General features: G+C 40.6%; 1 protein-coding gene across 1 annotated transcript in view; it reads left to right on the top strand.

The window, feature by feature from the left end:
- The window catches only part of LOC128822722 (mothers against decapentaplegic homolog 2-like), an 89713-nt gene that overhangs the window by 6330 nt on the left and 64870 nt on the right, over positions 1 to 18513 (top strand). The window contains exon 2 of the mRNA XM_054004538.1: positions 5170 to 5464. Coding sequence (XP_053860513.1) covers positions 5229 to 5464 — 236 coding nt within the window. The 5' untranslated portion in view covers positions 5170 to 5228. The remainder of the gene's footprint in view (positions 1 to 5169; positions 5465 to 18513) is intronic.

Below are 18513 nucleotides of genomic sequence, written 5' to 3'. Positions count from 1 at the left end.
AGTAATTGAAATGGGATTTACTGGTCAAAAATAAGCTGCAACAGTGACTCCTAAACCTGTTACCATAAACATAGTGTCTGAGACTGGGTAGATATTTAGAACCCAACACAGGTGTAGGGCTCCTCATTTTTATTTGTGCTTCTGCCAGATATTCAGCATCACATATGCACTCTGCCTTCTATGTCCAGTTCCTCATGAAGTGTAGATTTCTGTCTTTGTACTTTTTATTTAAATTATAATGTTGAGAGCTTTAGGATAATATGACCAAAAAGATAAGTGAGAAGATAACCATAGACTGATACAATTTTTCTGTGGTCTTTAGGTCAGTCCTTAGGCAATGTCTTTGAGCATTTGTAATTTAATTGAAGTAGTAAAGCTTTCAGGCTTGGCATCTCTCCAGAGGAGCATCCCAAACTGTATGAGCTGTGTTCAGATACTTTCTTTGTGACAAAAGGCTGATGATAGCCCTCCATTTGAGGGAGGGATGTGATTCAAATGTACAGAATCATGAAGCTTGCAGGAAAGATGAATACAAACAGGTCTTCAGCAAAGCTTGCAGTGGTAGTGTTGTCCTCAAAAATCAGATTCATTACCTGGCATACAACAAGCCAATAATTACACACTCGAGGGAGACATTGATTATTTATTTCAGAGTTGCACAAGCCTGGGTGCTCAGTGGTATTCCACAAATCAAGCTGACCAACAATTAAAACTTTTTACTATGTATACATTTTAGCAAACAAAGGAATTAGTGTTCATTGGCTGCAAGTTACATAGTTCTCTTATTAATTAATATTCTATCTTCTATTGGTTAATGATTCCCTTGCTTCTAATGCTAATTATTTTGCATGCTCAGTCTTTCTCTTGAGTCAGTGGTTTGTGAGTCTGTGGTTGTGATCCCCCCCTGCCAGAATTACCTTTTACCCAGTTGGAGCTGATTCAGCACAGTTGCTGAATTTGCTTTGTTAGTTTCTCTATCTTGGGAGGTCTGCCAAACGTCCTTGTGGCCTGTAAATTCTGCATTCTTTGTGTCCACTATCAGTGGTGCATCTTTCTTGCCAAGCTTTGTTAGCCTCCCCCTATGTCTGAGATCATTGAAATATGTGGCACTCTAAACCTTAACAAGGCAATTCTACCAAGAAGTAGTTTGTCTTTGTAACACCTGGACATCACTTAGAGCTTGTTAGCTGCTCTCTGTTTCATGGATTAAATCTCCCTTCTTGTTGATTAGGCTTAATAGTATATAAAGATCAAAGAACATCCCTTCTTAAGAAAATTTTACATATTCCACATTTTGCAACAGTAGACCAAGAGGCACTTTTTGAAACTAAGATGATAAAGAAAATAGCTAAAAGTAGTTCTTTAAACAGTGAGCCGTTAAATTCTGGTGCAGTCTGCCACAATGTGGTGGAGACAGGTTCAAAAAGTGGTTAGATGAATTTTTGGGTAGGAGGTCCATAAATGTCTACTAAAGGGAATGGGTAGGCATGTAGCCTTTAATTTACTGCTGTAACAGTTTAAGATGCTGAAGAATTATGAGAACAGGCTCAGAAAAGAGCCAGGTTCTTGTGCTTTCCTTGAGTAGCATGTCCTTTTGCCACCTTTGGAAATGGAGTGCTACGCTGGATGTACCATTCCTGGCAGAGTAGGGTATTTTTTATTAATTTCTTTATTACTACTTTTTCCTTGAATAATTTGCATTTATCTAAATTGCTCATAATTCAACCTAACCATGCCTTGTACTTTGCACTGTCTCTTCTAGACTTGGAGCAGAGTGCTGCTCTCCTGTGAGTAGTCATCACAATTGGCTGAAGTATTAAGATGAATGAAGTCCTGTCCTACTTGTGTCATATTTTCTCTGCTTACCCTTTGAAAGATACAGGGCCACTACTGGAATAACTTAGTGAAATTCTTTTTGATACTCCTGGCAAATCCCTGACATGGCAAAACAATAGCTAGAAAGAAGAAGCTGGTTTAAACCTCCCAGACTTAGTCTGCAGCTGTGGTATATGTTGTGGGTTTTTTTGTGTCTTTTTTTTTTTTTTTAAATAGATGCTAAGCTGTAATAGTCATTGTAATAAAGGGCTCTTTAAGTGTATCCCTTTGTGGTTTATATATTTTTAAAGCTACTTTTCACTGGGGTAGCAGATCAAACACTGAGAGCTTCTAGAGAAGCTGGGTGAGTACACATCTATAAGGGAACTGGTTAAAACTAAGTATCATATCTGGAAATTTCCAATTAGTTAGGTCTGAGCTTACAGTCTTTTGGAAGTGGGAAAAGAATGATTTATATTTTTTTTCCCTCTGAGTATGTCAAAATAGTGTGAGAGTTCAAATATACAGAAAAACTGAAATGTATGGGACTTCTAAAATCTTTCCTGCTGCGAGGCTTAAATTATTCAAATGTGCATTTGAAGCAGAAAGGCAAATCTTGTTAAAAAAGAATGCCAGGGAATACAGAAAATGATACATAGATCAGTCTTAAGGGAGAGAATATTGCAAAATTGGACACCTCATCACAAGGAGTATTGTAAAGCTGAAAAATTGGATAAAAGCATTGAGAATGTTTAGAGGGCCTGGAAGAATAGGCAATTTACCTTGGTATTAAATGAGACTGTACTGAAGTGTGTGTTTTATAAGACTGACAATCAAAGGAGTATTCTGGGGCAATGAAAGGTAAAAAATTTGAAGCTAAACAGGAAATACGTATATCTCAGTGAGCTCCGTAGATGGGGAGAAAAAATGGTGTGTGGATAAACAGTGATAGTGGTACTTGGTTGCCCACACCTTTCAACACTCAATTTAATGTTCAAGTATTACATCATTAATTGCTAGTATTTAAAATGGCAAAAGAGGTTATCTTCTTTGATTTGGTCTTTTTCAATTTCTTGCATATGCCTCTGAAGCATCTAATGTTGGCCTTGCTCAAATATTGAAGTCTTTTTATAACACTCAGAGTGACTGCTATTCCCTGTTTCAGAAACCTAGTGTGAGAGTTTGTTAAGACAGAGGCCATGCAAGCCTCCTGTTTCATCTCTGGAGTTACACTGTGTACTGCATTAGGGGACTAACATGTTTCACTTTGAGGCTTGTGAACAGTTCAGAACATGCGAAAAAGAGGGAGTGTAAGACTGACTATTTGGCTTTGCCACCAAAATAAATGATCTAATTTAAAAGTACATGCCCAGATTTGCATTTTCAGCAGTCAATGCTACAATGGCTGCTGAAGGCTGGGACTGGAGTCCTCCATACATACTCCTGTAACTCCCCTGACATTAGCTGGAGTACTCACAGTACTCTGTGTGAGCTGCTGCATCTTGTTAACCTGAAAGAAAAATAACTCAGCAAAAAATAAAACAAAAGCCACCCCTAAATGGATCAGTTTTTACTTGGTTATCTAGCTGAGTCTTTGTGGATAAGTATTAGCACAGATGCAGAGGTGGTAGTGGTCGTGGTGCCACAGGGAAGAAAAGGAGACCTGTGCTTCCTGTGGCAGGAAGCTGTTGGGTTGGATTGCCTCCCTATGAAACTGTACCCTGAGTGTCCTAGTCAGTGTTTAATTTGAAAATTTCTATGATTCACTTATTTAGGATAGATTATTTTGAATGACTTGCATAAAGTTCCCAGTGTAAATCTTGAGACCCTGTTAATTGGAACCTCTGTCTCCCAGATCTGAGAAAACTACATTTCTTGCTTCACCTGTGTTTTGAGGTGCTCTCAGAAGCTGGTTTATGGAGGTATAATGTAGTTGAAACTGAAATGTCATGCCTACTAAATGTTCTGTTTTGCAGAAGTTGAAAAGTTATGATTTATTGTAGAATATTATATAGTGTCTGTTGACTTGGTTCTCAGTGAAACTGCAAAGACATGACAAGGCATAAATTAGCCATAAATACTGTAGCCTGAAGTATCCCAAATCAACCATGCTGTTTTGCAGATGGGAAACTTCAGTAAGATTAAGTTGGTGTATTCTGGATAGAAGTGAGGAATGTACCTGTACAGGATGTAGAGACATGTAAGCTGCCTTGAGAGCTCAAATTGAGTAGACTGAATCTAGTGTTAAGTTTTAGCTAAAACAAGTTTTTTTCAGCTGACTGAACTAATTTATACAGCTTGGAAATAAGGGAACTTTCTGGAGTTTGTTGCCTGGAAATAAGATTGTTCTTGACTTCAATGCCATACTTCTATCCATAAGACCATTATGTACTTGAGCAATTTCTAACAGCTGTCTGCCTGAAATAATGTGGTTGGTTTGGGGCTTATATTTTAATACATAAAACTAGTCTAATAGAAGCTCCAAAACCAAGATTTTTTTTTTCTAAATGGCTATAATTTTTCTTTTAAATTATTTGAAGTTCAAGTTGTAGTGAATGTTAAACATAGCCCAACTTTCAGCATATCCTCTAATATTTCATTTCATATAAACATCCTGATCAGGTAGTTGATACTGAAAGGCTATCAAAATTGAAAATGGGCAGGTCTGCTACCCATGTATCTGCAAACTAAGATTTTAACTATCCTTTAATAAATTTTGAAAGACTTGATGATTTTGAGCACTGCCAGTTGAGAAGATTAATTATCTGTAAGCCATTGAACTCTAGATTGAAAGATGGGAATAAGCTTATTACCAGATTTATAGGTGAATTTCAAATTGGTGTCCCCAGTATACCAAAAATTGGTAGTTATTTAAAGCATGACAAACAAGGACAAAAGGCTTGTGAAATGGCTGGCTGTTGGAAGACTTCTGTCAAGCTGTCATGACTAAATGACATTTCAAACACAATTTTGCTTGCTAAATTAATTTGGAGATGGGCAGAATGTGCATATCACTTGCGGAAAATTTTAATAAATTAATAGATCCAGCCAGCCTAGGTGCAAAGCTAGACTAAAGTTAACTTGGGGTTTTTTTCTGGATTTAGCCAGGAAAGACTTGAGGAAAAATTAAATGTCTAATCCAACAGTAACCTTAGTCTGTGCTAACTGCTGAAGAGTCTGCAGCAAACTTGCATTTGAATTTTATTGGTGAAGTACCTAACCTTTATGCAGACTTATCTGACTTATTCTAGGATGCAGGGTCCTATGGCATTTGGTAATAAAAAGTTCAAAGCAAGGTATTTGTTTCATGTGAAACTTCAGTGCTAATGTGTCTGTTTTGGTTTGTGTTTTTAGGGATCAGACGGGAATCTCTTTAATTTATAGCTTGCTGAGTGTTCTGTCTGGTGAAAGCCATGTCATCCATATTGCCATTCACTCCACCAGTTGTGAAGAGACTTCTGGGGTGGAAAAAATCTGCTGGTGGCTCTGGAGGGGCTGCTGGTAGTGAGCAGAATGGTCAGGATGAAAAGTGGTGTGAAAAAGCAGTGAAAAGCTTGGTCAAGAAGCTAAAGAAAACAGGACAGCTGGATGAGCTTGAGAAGGCAATTACCACTCAGAATTGCAGTACAAAATGTGTGACAATTCCAAGGTAAGTGCTGTTGTATTTAAAATTGTTACAACCACTTAGGAAATAAGTAAATGGATGTTTAGGTTAGCTGAACAAATGACTAAAAAATCCGTTGCATGCTTTGATTCTTTACAAATTCTTTAAAACCTATATTGGTTTTATATAGTGCTTGCTCATAACTGAATTGCATGCTTTGTAAAGTTACAATTTCTAATAATATCTTTGTTTCAGTTTTCATTGCTACTTAGATTCAGATTCTGTGTGTTCTGGTGGTACCTGGCACAGTTCTTAGTTTGTAGCACTGCCTTATGGTTTTATTTAATAACCCTGTCTATAATCAGAGGAGCATACTTGAACTTTCATTTTAAAAATAAGACTAGTTTTTCCTTGGTCAACACTTCAGTCATCTATTTATTTTCTGTTGTGTCTCGTAGTTTCAGTTAAATTGTACAAGCTGTATCCATTCTCCCTTTTGAAGTTTTGTCTTTGGAGGCACACTGTCTGAAGACCATGTTAATTCTTTGTTATTGGTTAATGTAAATGCTTTTTTATTGAATAACTTGAAATATTTCTAGAACTGTTCTTCCACTCTTGATATGTATATACATTTAGGTAAATAACTTGCATTCTACCACTTTGTCTTTCTCAACTTAATTCATCGCAACTGCTGTGCAAGGGGCAAGGGTTATGTTTGTAAGTATAATGTGGTCTGTTTTCCATTCATGTTGTACAAAAATACCACTAAGGTGCCTGTGCAAGCTCATTGTGTGCAACACAAGTATCGAATCACTTCACAGGTGTGTTTTTCTATGAAAAAGAAGATCTGGTGACACGGGAATATTTTGGGCATTTAGTGCCTTGACACTTAAAATAATTTCTAGGGGAGAGAAACTGCATCTGGTTTATGACCCTAATTTCTGTATTAAAACGTTCATCCCAACTACTTTTAAACTTTGTATTAATCATAGCACAAACTAGGTTTGACTGGTGTCACTAATGATTTCCATATATCAAATGTATTATAGCTCTTATAATGGTTCTAGTGTTCTTTTAGATTTGACACAGCTGTTTGGGAAAATCATGAGTATGCTCTGAATAAATGACTACTTTAATTGTGTTTTCTCTTTTCTATCCACCTTTTGTTTCTAATGTTGCCCTCTGCTTGTATTTTCTTCCCTAGAGCAGTTCCAAAATTCTCTGGGTTTCCCTTCTGCTTTCTTCCTTTTGCTGGCTGGAAAACAATCGGAAATAAAATATTAGCTCTTTCTTGTCTTGGTGTATATCAGTAGACTAAGATTGGAACCTGTAGGGGTATGTATTTCTTGACTTGACATAAGATGACTATGTATTTAGCAAGTCTTTACTATGATAAAGACAAAATGCTTTAATTGCGAGGTGTTTCATATGACAGAAGCTAAATATCCCATATAGAGATTCACTTGATATAAAGTGTGTATCTATCTTCTAGAGCTCTCCTGCAAGGGTACTGGGGCAGTAAATATTCATATTTCAAAAGAACAGTTGTCTAATTTTTCTAGAGGATTTAAACAGTATGCTAATATATCATTGTTTTCCTAGTCTACATTGGGTATGTCCTTCTCCTTGCATGATCTTTTGTGTGACATACTAAATAATTCTTTAAAACTGAATACAAAGCTCTATGGTACTCGGCATAGCCTCCATGTTGTGACCAGTAGTTCTTGCTGGGCTGTGATATACTGTTCTCCTCTGTCCTACAGTAAGCTGTTAAAAGTACTGGACCTAGGTTTTACTTTTCTTAACTACCTTAGGAGTAAGCTAGTAGCTAGAGAGCTCTTGAAGTGATGTTGGCAATTGTACAAGGTTTAATTTTAAACTAAGAAATGGCTTTGGTATTAAGGGGTGAGATTATTTCAGGGTTGCCAGAATTCTTGAGTTTCATATTTAGGTTTTGGATTGTTGATATTATTTCACTTTGATAGCAGGAGTCTGGGTTCCCAGGAAATAACAAATGTCAACTCAGTACTATAATGACTTCTGAGGATTCTTGTTCTTGGATTTAGTAAGTTAACGACACTGCTGATTGAGATCTATTTAATGAATGTCTTAACAATCTGCAGATCAGCCGGGATAAATAATAAAATGCTGAATTTGGAACTTTTTTCCTTCCTAGTCAACAGAAAGTTTGAGGTTCCAAGATGCTGTGATGTAGTTCTGATGTGGCAGCTGGGCTAACTTTTCAAACCTTGTTTTGCTTGGGGAAGGTTTTTGTGTTTGGTTTTGTGTGGGTTTTTTAAACTTCCTTTATATTTACTTACTAATACTCAGTGTAGATATTGACAAATGTGGGATGTTTCTCTTTCCCACTGTTGCATTATTTCCTCGAAGTTTCATTTGTGGTTTCACAAATTTCTGGTCCCCTTGGAGATTTCCAGAAAGTTTGATACAGTAGTTTATTATACTTTTTCATCATTGAAACCTAAAGCAACTAAACACCTACAAGCTTTTCTCAAAACTGAAAGCAGATTGGACAAAGGTTGTATTAAATTGCCTCTTCAGAAATCTGCATATTATATATTACTGTATGTCATTGATAATCCTTTTGAATTAGGATTGCTATGCTGTTTGTCAAGATGACTACATACTGAGTGAGGCTGTTACTGTGTGTGCTATGCAAAAGCTGCTCATGTTGTAATTAACAGAACTTTTTATGCAGACTAATAGAGGTTCTGAGAAAGCAGAAGCAAACAGATGGAGTGGGTGTTGGCATTGCACAGCAGGGATGCTTAGCTCTTCATAAGTGGGTCAGTAATCTAGAGCAGAGGCTAAATAAGTACAGAGGTCCTTTTGACACTAGCCCTCTAAGTAATTTGTAGTTATCTTGCTGAATCCTCCCAGCAAGCCAGTGGGATTTTAATCACATAATCCCTGAGTATCTTGAAACTAAATGTTGGCATGTGAGTTCACCATTTATATGAGTCTTCTAATGGAGCAGTTTCTTCCTTATTATCATGGATTGCTCTGTTGAAATAGAATCACAGAATGGTTTGAGTTGGAAGGGACCTTAAAGATCACCTAGTTTGAACCTCCCTGCCATGGGCAGGGATACCTTCCACTAACTAAGCAAGGTTGCTCAAAGCCCTGTCCATAAATACTTTGTAATTAGTGGGAGCTAAAATCCAAGCCTTTAACAAACCAAACCATGCCACATAGTGAATAGTCAAATGGCATATTCATAGTTTATCTTCATTATTTTAAAAGTTCTTTCAATGATGACAGTACAGAGTATTGGAATCCAAAGCAGGGAAACAAATAACTAGTTTCATCATTTCAGTATTTTGGTGTGATCAGCTGTGTGGCTTTTCTGTCATTAAAAGAGTATAGATATGCTTCATGCCTTCTTCTTGCTTCTTTTAAATAGACTTGCTAAATGCACTTGCTTCTGTAAAATGCCTGATAATGTATAACTAATAAGAGTTTAGTTGGGGCAGGTTTGGGATAATGTTGGCTTGGAATGTTGTAACTGCTATGTTTTTAAAACTGAAAAAAAGCTAGTCGAAGGGAAGCATTGAGTTTAGACTCCTTCGTGATGTCCTGTGTTCCTCTAGAGCATATGTCTGAAACCTAGTGCAGAACTGACTGTATCCTTCCTGAGCTGTAACTGAGTGCATCCATACCACAGGTTGAGTTCTGCTTCCATGCAAACATTTGTATAATGTGATGACTGTATTAGGGATTTATTTTGTATGAAGTATTACTACTAAAACTGCAGAATCTGGTGAAAGTTCATCAAACATGTGAAAGCAAGACCATTTTATATGGTCAAAATTCTCTAAAGAAATTATGAATTTCTCTAATATACTAATGTTATTCCTTTGCTTGCTTGTCCTGCAGCCCTTTTTTTCATTCCCTGCAGTGAGTTGGCACTAAGGATAAGATAAGCAGCCTAGGCATAGCTTAAGGTACATGTTAAAATTGTTTTCTGAAGGCTCACTCTCTTTATTAGTTAATATGAGCCTCCATACATGGAACTTTAGTGCTGATCACAGTGTCTACAAAGGAGTTAACAGCAGAGCTAAACTAGGCAAAGATGGGATAACTGGCTTGGAACTGCTGTTTCCGAACAAAAAAAAATCTTTTAAAATTATGACATTTTGAGGCCTTTTCTTCTCATAACTGAATAAAAAATAATTTCTAATTTAGGTGTAAAGGGCACAGTTTTTCTTGAATATAACCTGTGCTACTTGTTACCATGTTTTCTTTAATTCCTTGGGAATATTTGTCAGGAAAGTGATCACATAGCTGCATGCAATAACCTAGTTTTAGGGATGCTTTTGATCAACAGTAGGACAGAGGTGTCAAGCTAATGTGGCTTTTAGAATAGTTTGTTTTAAGCTTTAGCATCTTTCCCCAAAATAGGTTGCTTTAGAGTATAGCAATACAGGTTAAAGCCATAGGAAACGGGTGGTTTCAACAATTACACTGGGGAGAAGGGAAAGTTCCTCTGGAAACTGTTTTAGGAGAGTTCCCAATATCTGCTGCTGAGTTATGAGTGCATTAGGTAAGGGGACAACAGCAGGCAGGTGGATTGACTCAGTAGATCCTAAAAGAACATTACTATCCAGACAGAGGTGAAGTCTATTTTCCCAGAAGCAGAACTTGGCACTGTCTGCTAGTTTGTAGCAGAGCTGGGATAATTCACTATTCAAGTTGGGGATGGACACTGATTCTTAATCATAGCTCACAAGTTGAGAGTTGCTATGTATAAAGAATGTTCTCATGGCATATACCATATCTCAGTCTGGATGCATTCACTTAGCTGTAAATTGGTTCTATGAATTTTTGAAGACTGTAGTTGAACATCTTAAGCTTTCTAAAATAAGTATAGTTATTTAAACAGTGCATCAGAATATACTATTTTTATTGCTGAGGTTACAGGAAGAATGTGCTTGTAAGTTGATTGTTTATAAACTGACTCCCTTTTCTTATGACAGGATTATTGAGGATGAAGCAGAGCTCCCTGTGATTTTTCTCTTGTTGGAATTTCAATTAAAATAATGCTTTAGAAGAAAGCCAAAGAGATCTTTCCTGGAAATATGGCAAGAGATAGTTGATATTTTGGGGAGTGTTGGCCAAAACAAGCTTCAAAATCCCCTCATCCTCCTTATGATAGCTGGTGCTGTGAAGACTTTGGCTGTGTTAACTGGAAAGGTATAGCAGGAGGATCAAATTGTCCTTCCGTTTCTCAGTTCTGTAATTATGGTGGGAGTTGAACATTGTCTCTATGTTCTTTGTAAAAGACTAAAGAAAGTTCTTGGTGCTTTCTAAGTGTGTTGCACCAGGCTTTGGTTTCCACAGGGCAGTAAGGACAGAGTGATGGTGTGCTTTGCAGTAGCTTCCTGTTGCATGTGACATTGCTTCATCTTGGAGTTGGCCCTATGTGTATGTACTCCTTTGGCAGCTTACTGTGTAACTTCCTGACTTCCTCTTAGTAAATGGTGTTGTGCAGCCTGAATTTCCAGCCTAGGAAACAGCCAGGCAACTGCTTGTCTGGTGAATAGAGTCCACCTGCATTGCCTGAACATAAAATGTAAGGTGATCCTGTGAGACAAGCAGTCTGTTGTTTCTGAAAGTGGTGAGTGAGAAGCCGTTGACTTTAGGAGTGTTTTTCTGACATTTTGTAGTGTCTTTTAATCGGTGTTAAGCATTTCTTTCAATAATTTTACAATGACCACTTTCAGCTGTTCCATGTTCTGTAGTGCAGACTGGATTAGTGTGTAGAGAGAATGAGAGTGCTCTGAGAGATTCTACTAATTTCCTTGGAGCCTTTTGCAGAGCTGGAGTGGCAGAAGATGGCACCTGGTTTTCCAAGACAATCTTGCACCCAAAGATAAATGGTTCCAGCTCTTCTTAGTTCCTAAATTTTCAGGATGATGTGGTTATAGACACAAGGATGCTGGCCCTAATTACATATGTGTAAAATGACATGTTCAAACTCTAGGTTGCAGAACACTTTTAGATGCTGTATGGGCATACAGTGGGAAATAAAAATTCATGTCAGGTTTGACTTCAAGTCTCTATGAAACTTAATTTCTAAGCTTGATGTTAGCAATCAATAAGACAGTGTTGTGAGATTCCCTGCATCTGTTTGCAAACTACTCTTATGCATTTCTTTTAACTAAAAAAAATATCTTAAAAGTCAATTTAGTTCATGTTTCATTACCAAATTAAATTTAAAAATGAGAACTGGTGGTCACTCTCAAATTCTTTTGAGCTGGTGAAAAAAAAAAAAGTCTGTTCAGACAAACTAACCACATGGAAATATTACCTTTTCTGGCAGTAGTATTCCTGATTTGTTATTTTTTAAAAATGTTTATTCAGGGAAGGAGTTGGCTAACTGTGTGATGTCTGTGGTGCTTGTCTTCAGAAACTGACTTGAAAAAAATGCTTTTTTGAAGCCTTTTGTGAAAACAGTAATTTCTTAGTAAAAAGCATTTTCTAGTAAAATTTTTTGTGAACTGGTCAACAGTCTTGAGGTCCTTGTTCATTGAGAGGAGCCATCATGGATGTGTAACAGAGTGCAGTGAATGGTTAAAGCAGAATAAGCTAAGAAGTTAAATATTGTTCCCTTAACCATTTCTACATAACTTCCGAATTATAGCCTAAAGTTAAATGGTTTGCTTTCTCCTATCTGTTTCATAGTTTCAGTGTATTTCATATGTAGTGTAGGATGCAGGATTTCTAATAGCATATTTTTCTTTTACCAAAACTTCCTACTTGAATGGCTGATTAACAGCAGGACCCTTCTGATATATTCTGATATATCTCCCTCTCTCTGGGGAGACATTATAGCAACTTTCCAGTACCAAAAGGGGCTACAAGAGAGCTGGAGAGGGACTTTGGACAAGGGCATGGAGTGATAGGACAAGGGGGAATGGTTTCAAATTGATAGAGGGCGGGGTTAGATTAGATATTGGGAAGAAATTCTTGACTGTGAGGGTGGTGAGGCACTGGCACAGGTTGTCCAGAGAAGTTGTGGCTGCACCCTCCCTGGAAGTGTTCAAGGCCAAGTTGGATGGGGCTTTGAGCAACCTGGTCTAGTGGAAGGTGTCCCTGCCCATGGTGGGGGGGTTCAAGCTAGACAGTCTTAAGGTCCTTTTTGACCCAAATCATTTTGATATCTGTATACAGAAGAACGTATGAGCATCAGTAGGGCACTGCCCAGACACTCTGTATTACAGCAGTTAGGGCCTTGCAAATCAGTCATTCTTTAGAAAATGAATTTGAAGATTTACGTTTTCTAGCCTTCTAACAGTGTTGATTGAAGTTAAGAATAGCGATTGTGTTCAAGTGTAATTGAGTTTTAAGTATAAATACTAAAATATAGCTGATAACTTGGTGTCCAAGACTGAGCACCAAGATGTTTCCTATTACCATCCGAGTAGCAGTTACATCTGGACAGTTTTCCTTATCTCCTGTTAATGGGCCCATCAATGTCTTGCCACATGACTCAGAGATAACACTCTCCAGGAGCCAGTTCTGTTTAACAGGTGAATAAGAACACACCTTGTGACTCAAAATAACATCAGCCCATTGTGAGATGCTCCGCCCAGGGAGAGAAGCTAGGCATTCCCACCTGGATAAATCCAGGCATTTCTAGACAGAAAAGTGGCATTTCTAGACAGAAAAGCAGCCTTTCCACAAGTTTCCGAGAAGACACAGCAACCACATCTGCCACTCCAATTTGGACTGCTACCAGCACGCTGGCCAAAGGAGTGTCAGGTTGTATTCTGACTTTGTCAGTAATCTTCCTTTTGTATCATTGCATGTGTTTTTGTCTTCTTTTTTTTTTTTTTTCTCAACAAATTGTATTTCTGACTTGGAGTCTCTCACTGGTTTTGCTTTCAAACCAGAACATATTTTTTGGCGCCCAACGTGGGGCAAGAAGGTACTGAGAGAAGTCAGAATTACAATTTTGTATTGTAGAGGGTACCTATTCATTATGATGCTTAACATGTTTTTTTGGGTCTTATACCTAGCTCTCTATATTTTCCCAAACGTGGAGAATTATCTGGCAGTTGTAATGCTCATGTGTAAACCAGGGTATGGTATAAGAATTGCTTTTTTGATCTATTATGTCTATCACATTATAACCTCCGAGGCAATGAACATGATTTGGAATATGTACTCAATTCTGTTTGCTTGTCCTAATCTAGGCTGCTATTTCTGAGGCCTCGGCAACCACACCCAGTCCCTGGGGGGAGGGGTAAAGATTGAGTTTTTTCAACCTTTCAGGCTTGACACAGCAGTTTTTGAAAATGTTAAGTTCCCTCTGGATGCCAAAGACAGCATAATGTTGTTGTTAGTTCTACTTTGTCTTCTCTGCACAGTCTGCAACATGCTTAGAAACAAAACACTACATAGTGTGATGCAGCAAAACATACATAGTGTGATGCAGCGTCTTCTTAAGGAAGAAGAAACAAGGAGCAAAGCAGCAGTGTCCCTGTCTGTACAAAATGCCACAACAGCATCCATGTCGACGCAGACTGTCACAGAGGAAGAAGGAAGCAAAAGCAAAACAACAGTGTCCGTGTCTACGCAGACTGTCACAGAAGAGGAAACCAAAAGCAAAACAAGGGTGTCTATGCCTACACAGACCGACACAGAGGAGGAAGGAACCGAAAGCGCCATCAGCATCTCCACACAAACCATCACCAAACCAGAGCAGCCTGAACCAATAGTAGTTGCCCCTGTTCAGAAGAAGAAATCAAGGAGCAAATCAGTCCACATAGTGACTGATGAGGACGCTGCAGGACCTTCGCACCCAGCAAAAGAAACAGAACCAGAGATCATCACTCGCTCTCTATCCCTGGGTGAGCTGCGTGACCTGCGGAGGGAATTCACCCGCCAGACAAATGAGTCCATCCTGACCTGGCTGCTCCGCATCTGAGATGCTGCAGCCAATGACACCATTCTGGATGGAAGTGAGGCCAGACAACTGGGATCACTGTCCCGGGATGTGGTCATTGACCAGGGGATCGGGAGAACCCAAGAAACTCTCAGCCTCTGGCGGCGACTGCTTGCAAGTGTGAGGGACAGATACCTTTGTAAAGAAGACCTCCAGGTGCACCAAGAAAAATGGAACACCATGGAACAAGGTATCCGATGCCTGAGGGAATTGGCTGTGTTGGAAATAATTTTTTCAGAAGACGAGAGATTTCCTAAGAGTCCAGACTGTGTCCAGTGCACAGCGCAAATGTAGTTGAGATTTGCACGGCTCGGACCAGAGATGTACTCCCGTTACCTGGCAACACTGCAGTGGAGGGAAGGCGAAGACAGGGTGGGCGTCTTAGCTAATAAATTAAGAATTTACGAGGATACTGTCACCGCCCCATTTCATACCCATGTCTCGTCTGTAGAAACAAGGTTAGCTGAGTAAGTCCGGGACTTGATTGAAGAGAGTCATCAGAAACTAAAAAAGGAACTTAAGGAAGAAGTCTACCATATTTCACCAGAACCAACAAGAGTCTCTGCCATTAGGAGCCGGCGTTCCCAAGCCAAGGAGAAAGGATACACTCCACGAGGAAACCTCTGGTTTTTTCTTCAGGAGCATGGAGAAGACATGAAGAAGTGGGATGGAAAACCCACCTCTTCTTTAGCAGCCCGAGTACGTGAACTAAAAAGAACACCTAACACAAAAAGCTCATCTAGAGTCAACTCTGCTCCAGTCTCTCACACACAGAATTCCAGACAATATAGGAATGATGATATAACTGATCCTCTTGAAGGAACCTCAAGAACCTATTTACAGGAAGAGAGCAACGTGTACCATGACCAGGAATAGAGGGGCCCTGCCTCTAGCCTGGTAGAGGACAGGGACAATCGGATCTATTAGACTGTGTAGATTCGATGGCCTGGCACGTCTGAACCACAAAAATATACAGCTTTGGTTGACACCGGTGCCCAGTGTACCCTGATGCCATCAAGATATGTAGGAGCAGAATCCATTTCTATTTCTGGGGTAACAGGAAGATCCCAGCAGCTGACTGTATTGGAGGCTGAAGTGAGTTTAACTGGGAATGGGTGGCAGAAACACCCCATCGTGACTGGCCCAGAGGCCCCACGCATCCTTGGCATAGACTATCTCAGAAATGGATATTTCAAAGACCCAAAAGGACATCGCTGGGCTTTTGGAATAGCTGCTGTAGAGGCAGAAGACATCAGAAAGCTGAATACTTTACCCGATCTCTTCAGACGACCCCTCTGCTGTGAGACTGCTGAAAGTTGAAGAACAACATGTACCAATTGCCACAGCAACAGTACACTGTCAGCAATATCGTACCAGCAGAGACTCTGTGATCCCCATCCATGAGATGATTTGTAAACTCGAGAGCCAAGGGGTGGTCAGCAAGGCCCATTCACCTCTCAACAGCCCTATATGGCCAGTGCGCAAGTCCAGTGGAGAATGGAGACTGACGGTGGATTACCGTGGCCTGAATGAAGTCACACCACCACTGAGCGCTGCCGTGCCAGACATGTTGGAGCTTCAGTACGAGCTGAAGTCCAAGGCAGCAAAGTGGTATGCGACCATCGATATTGCGAACGCCTTCTTCTCCATTCCTTTGGCAGCAGAATGCAGACCTCAGTTTGCTTTCACCTGGAGGGGCGTGCAGTACACCTGGAACCGACTGCCCCAAGGGTGGAAGCACAGTCCCAGCATCTGCCATGGACTGATCCAGGCTGCACTGGAAAAGAATGAGGCTCCCGAACATCTACAGTATATTGATGACATCATTGTGTGGTGGAGCACAGCAGGGGAAGTCTTTGAAAAAAGAGAAAAAATTGTCCAGATTCTGCTGAAAGCTGGTTTTGCCATTAAGCGAAGCAAGGTTAAGGGACCAGCTCGAGAAATTCAGTTTCTAGGAGTCAAGTGGCAAGATGGACGTCGTCAGATCCCAACAGAAGTTATCAACAAAATCACTGCTGTCTCCACCTACCAACAAGAAGGAGACACAAGCTTTCCTAGGTGCCATAGGCTTTTGGAGGATGCACATTCCCGCGTATAGCCAGATTGTGAGCCCTCTCTACCTGGTCACCCGCAAGAAGAATGATTTCCACTGGGGCCCTAAGCAGCAACAAGCTTTCACCCAGATCAAGGAAGAAATCGCTCATGCGGTAGCCCTTGGCCCAGTCAGGACAGGACCAGAGGTAAAGAACGTGCTCTACTCTGCAGCCAGGAACAATGGTTTGTCCTGGAGCCTTTGGCAGAAAGTGCCTGGGGAGACTCGGGGTCGACCACTGGGATTCTGGAGCTGGAGCTACGAAGGCTCTGAAGCAAACTACACTCCCACAGAGAAGGAAATCTTGGCTGCCTATGAAGGAGTTCAAGCTGCCTCAGAAGTAATTGGCACCGAAACGCAGCTGCTTCTGGCACCCCGGCTACCAGTGCTGGGGTGGATGTTTAAAGGAAAGGTTCCTTCCACACATCATGCCACAGACACCACATGGAGTAAATGGATTGCCCTCATCACTCAGCGTGCCCGTATTGGAAATCCGAATCGCCCTGGGATTCTGGAAAGTATAACAAACTGGCCTGAGGGGGAGACTTTTAGATTGTCTTCTGAAGAAGAAGAGCAAGTGGCACGTGCCGAGGAGGCCCCACCATATAATGAGCTACCGGAAACTGAAAGACAATATGCCCTTTTTACGGATGGTTCCTGCCGAATCATAGGCACTAGTCGGAAATAGAAAGCTGCAGTGTGGAGCCCCATACAACAAGTGGCACAAGCTACTGAGGGACAAGGTAGATCAAGTCAGCTTGCAGAGCTTAAAGCTGTCCAGCTGGCTTTGGATATTGCTGAGCGAGAGAAGTGGCCGAGGCTCTATCTCTACATCGACTCATGGATGGTAGCTAATGCTCTGTGGGGATGGCTGAGTCGCTGGAAAAAGGCCAACTGGCAGCGCAGTGGGAAACCCATCTAGGCCACCGAGATCTGGCAGGACATTGCCACCCGAGTAGAGAAGCTGACCGTGAAGATCCGACACGTAGATGCACACATACCTAAAAGTCAGGCTACTGAAGAGCATCACAACAACGAACAGGTAGACCAAGCTGCCAAGGTGAAAATATCACAAGTAGACCTAAATTGGCAGTATAAGGGAGAATTATTCCTAGCTTGTTGAGCCCATGATGCTTCTCTCATCAGGGGAGAGACGCAACATACCGATGGGCCCGTGACCGAGGGGTAGACCTTACTATGGACAAAATCTCACAGGTCATACACGACTGCGAGACCTGCGCTGCAATCAAACAGGCCAAGTGCATGAATCCTCTGTGGTACGGTGGGCGATGGCTAAAATACAGGTATGGGGAAGCCTGGCAAATTGACTATATCATGCTTCCCCAAACCCGCCAAGGCAAGCGCTGTGTACTGACCATGGTGGAAGCAACCACAAGATGGTTGGAAACCTACCCTGTGCCTCATGCCACTGCCCGGAACACCATCTTAAGCCTAGAAAAGCAGGTCTTGTGGAGACACGGCACCCCTGAGAGAATTGAGTCGGACAATGGGACCCATTTCAAGAACAGCCTTATCAACACCTAGGCCAGAGAACATGGCATTGAGTGGATATATCATATCCCCTATCGTGCACCAGCTACCGGGAAAGTTGAACGATGCAATGGACTGCTTAAGACCACCCTAAAAGCACTCGGTGGGGGAAACTTCAGGAATTGAGAATTGAACTTAGCAAAAGCTACCTAGATGGTCAATACCCGAGGGTCCATCAATCGAGCTGGTCCTGCCCAATCTGAACCCTTGCACACAGTGAATAAAGTCCCTGTAGTACATATGAAAGGTATTTTAGGAAACACTGTTTGGATTAATCCCACCCCAGGCAAAGACAAACCCATCCGTGGGATTGTTTTTGCTCAAGGACCCGGTTATACTTGGTGGGTAATACAGAAGGATGGGGAAACCCGTTGTGTACCACAAGGAAACTTAGTCTTAAGTGAGGACTACGTGTAAGGTTTCATCATGATGCAGATAGAAATAGGAAAAGGGGTGGATAATGTCCAAGACTGAGCACCA

Source organism: Vidua macroura (assembly GCF_024509145.1).
Source record: "Vidua macroura isolate BioBank_ID:100142 chromosome W unlocalized genomic scaffold, ASM2450914v1 whyW_random_scaffold_30, whole genome shotgun sequence".
Classification (NCBI taxonomy): Eukaryota; Metazoa; Chordata; class Aves; order Passeriformes; family Viduidae; genus Vidua; species Vidua macroura.
Note: the sequence above shows the minus strand (reverse complement) of the source record. Positions and strands in the feature narration are given on the sequence as shown.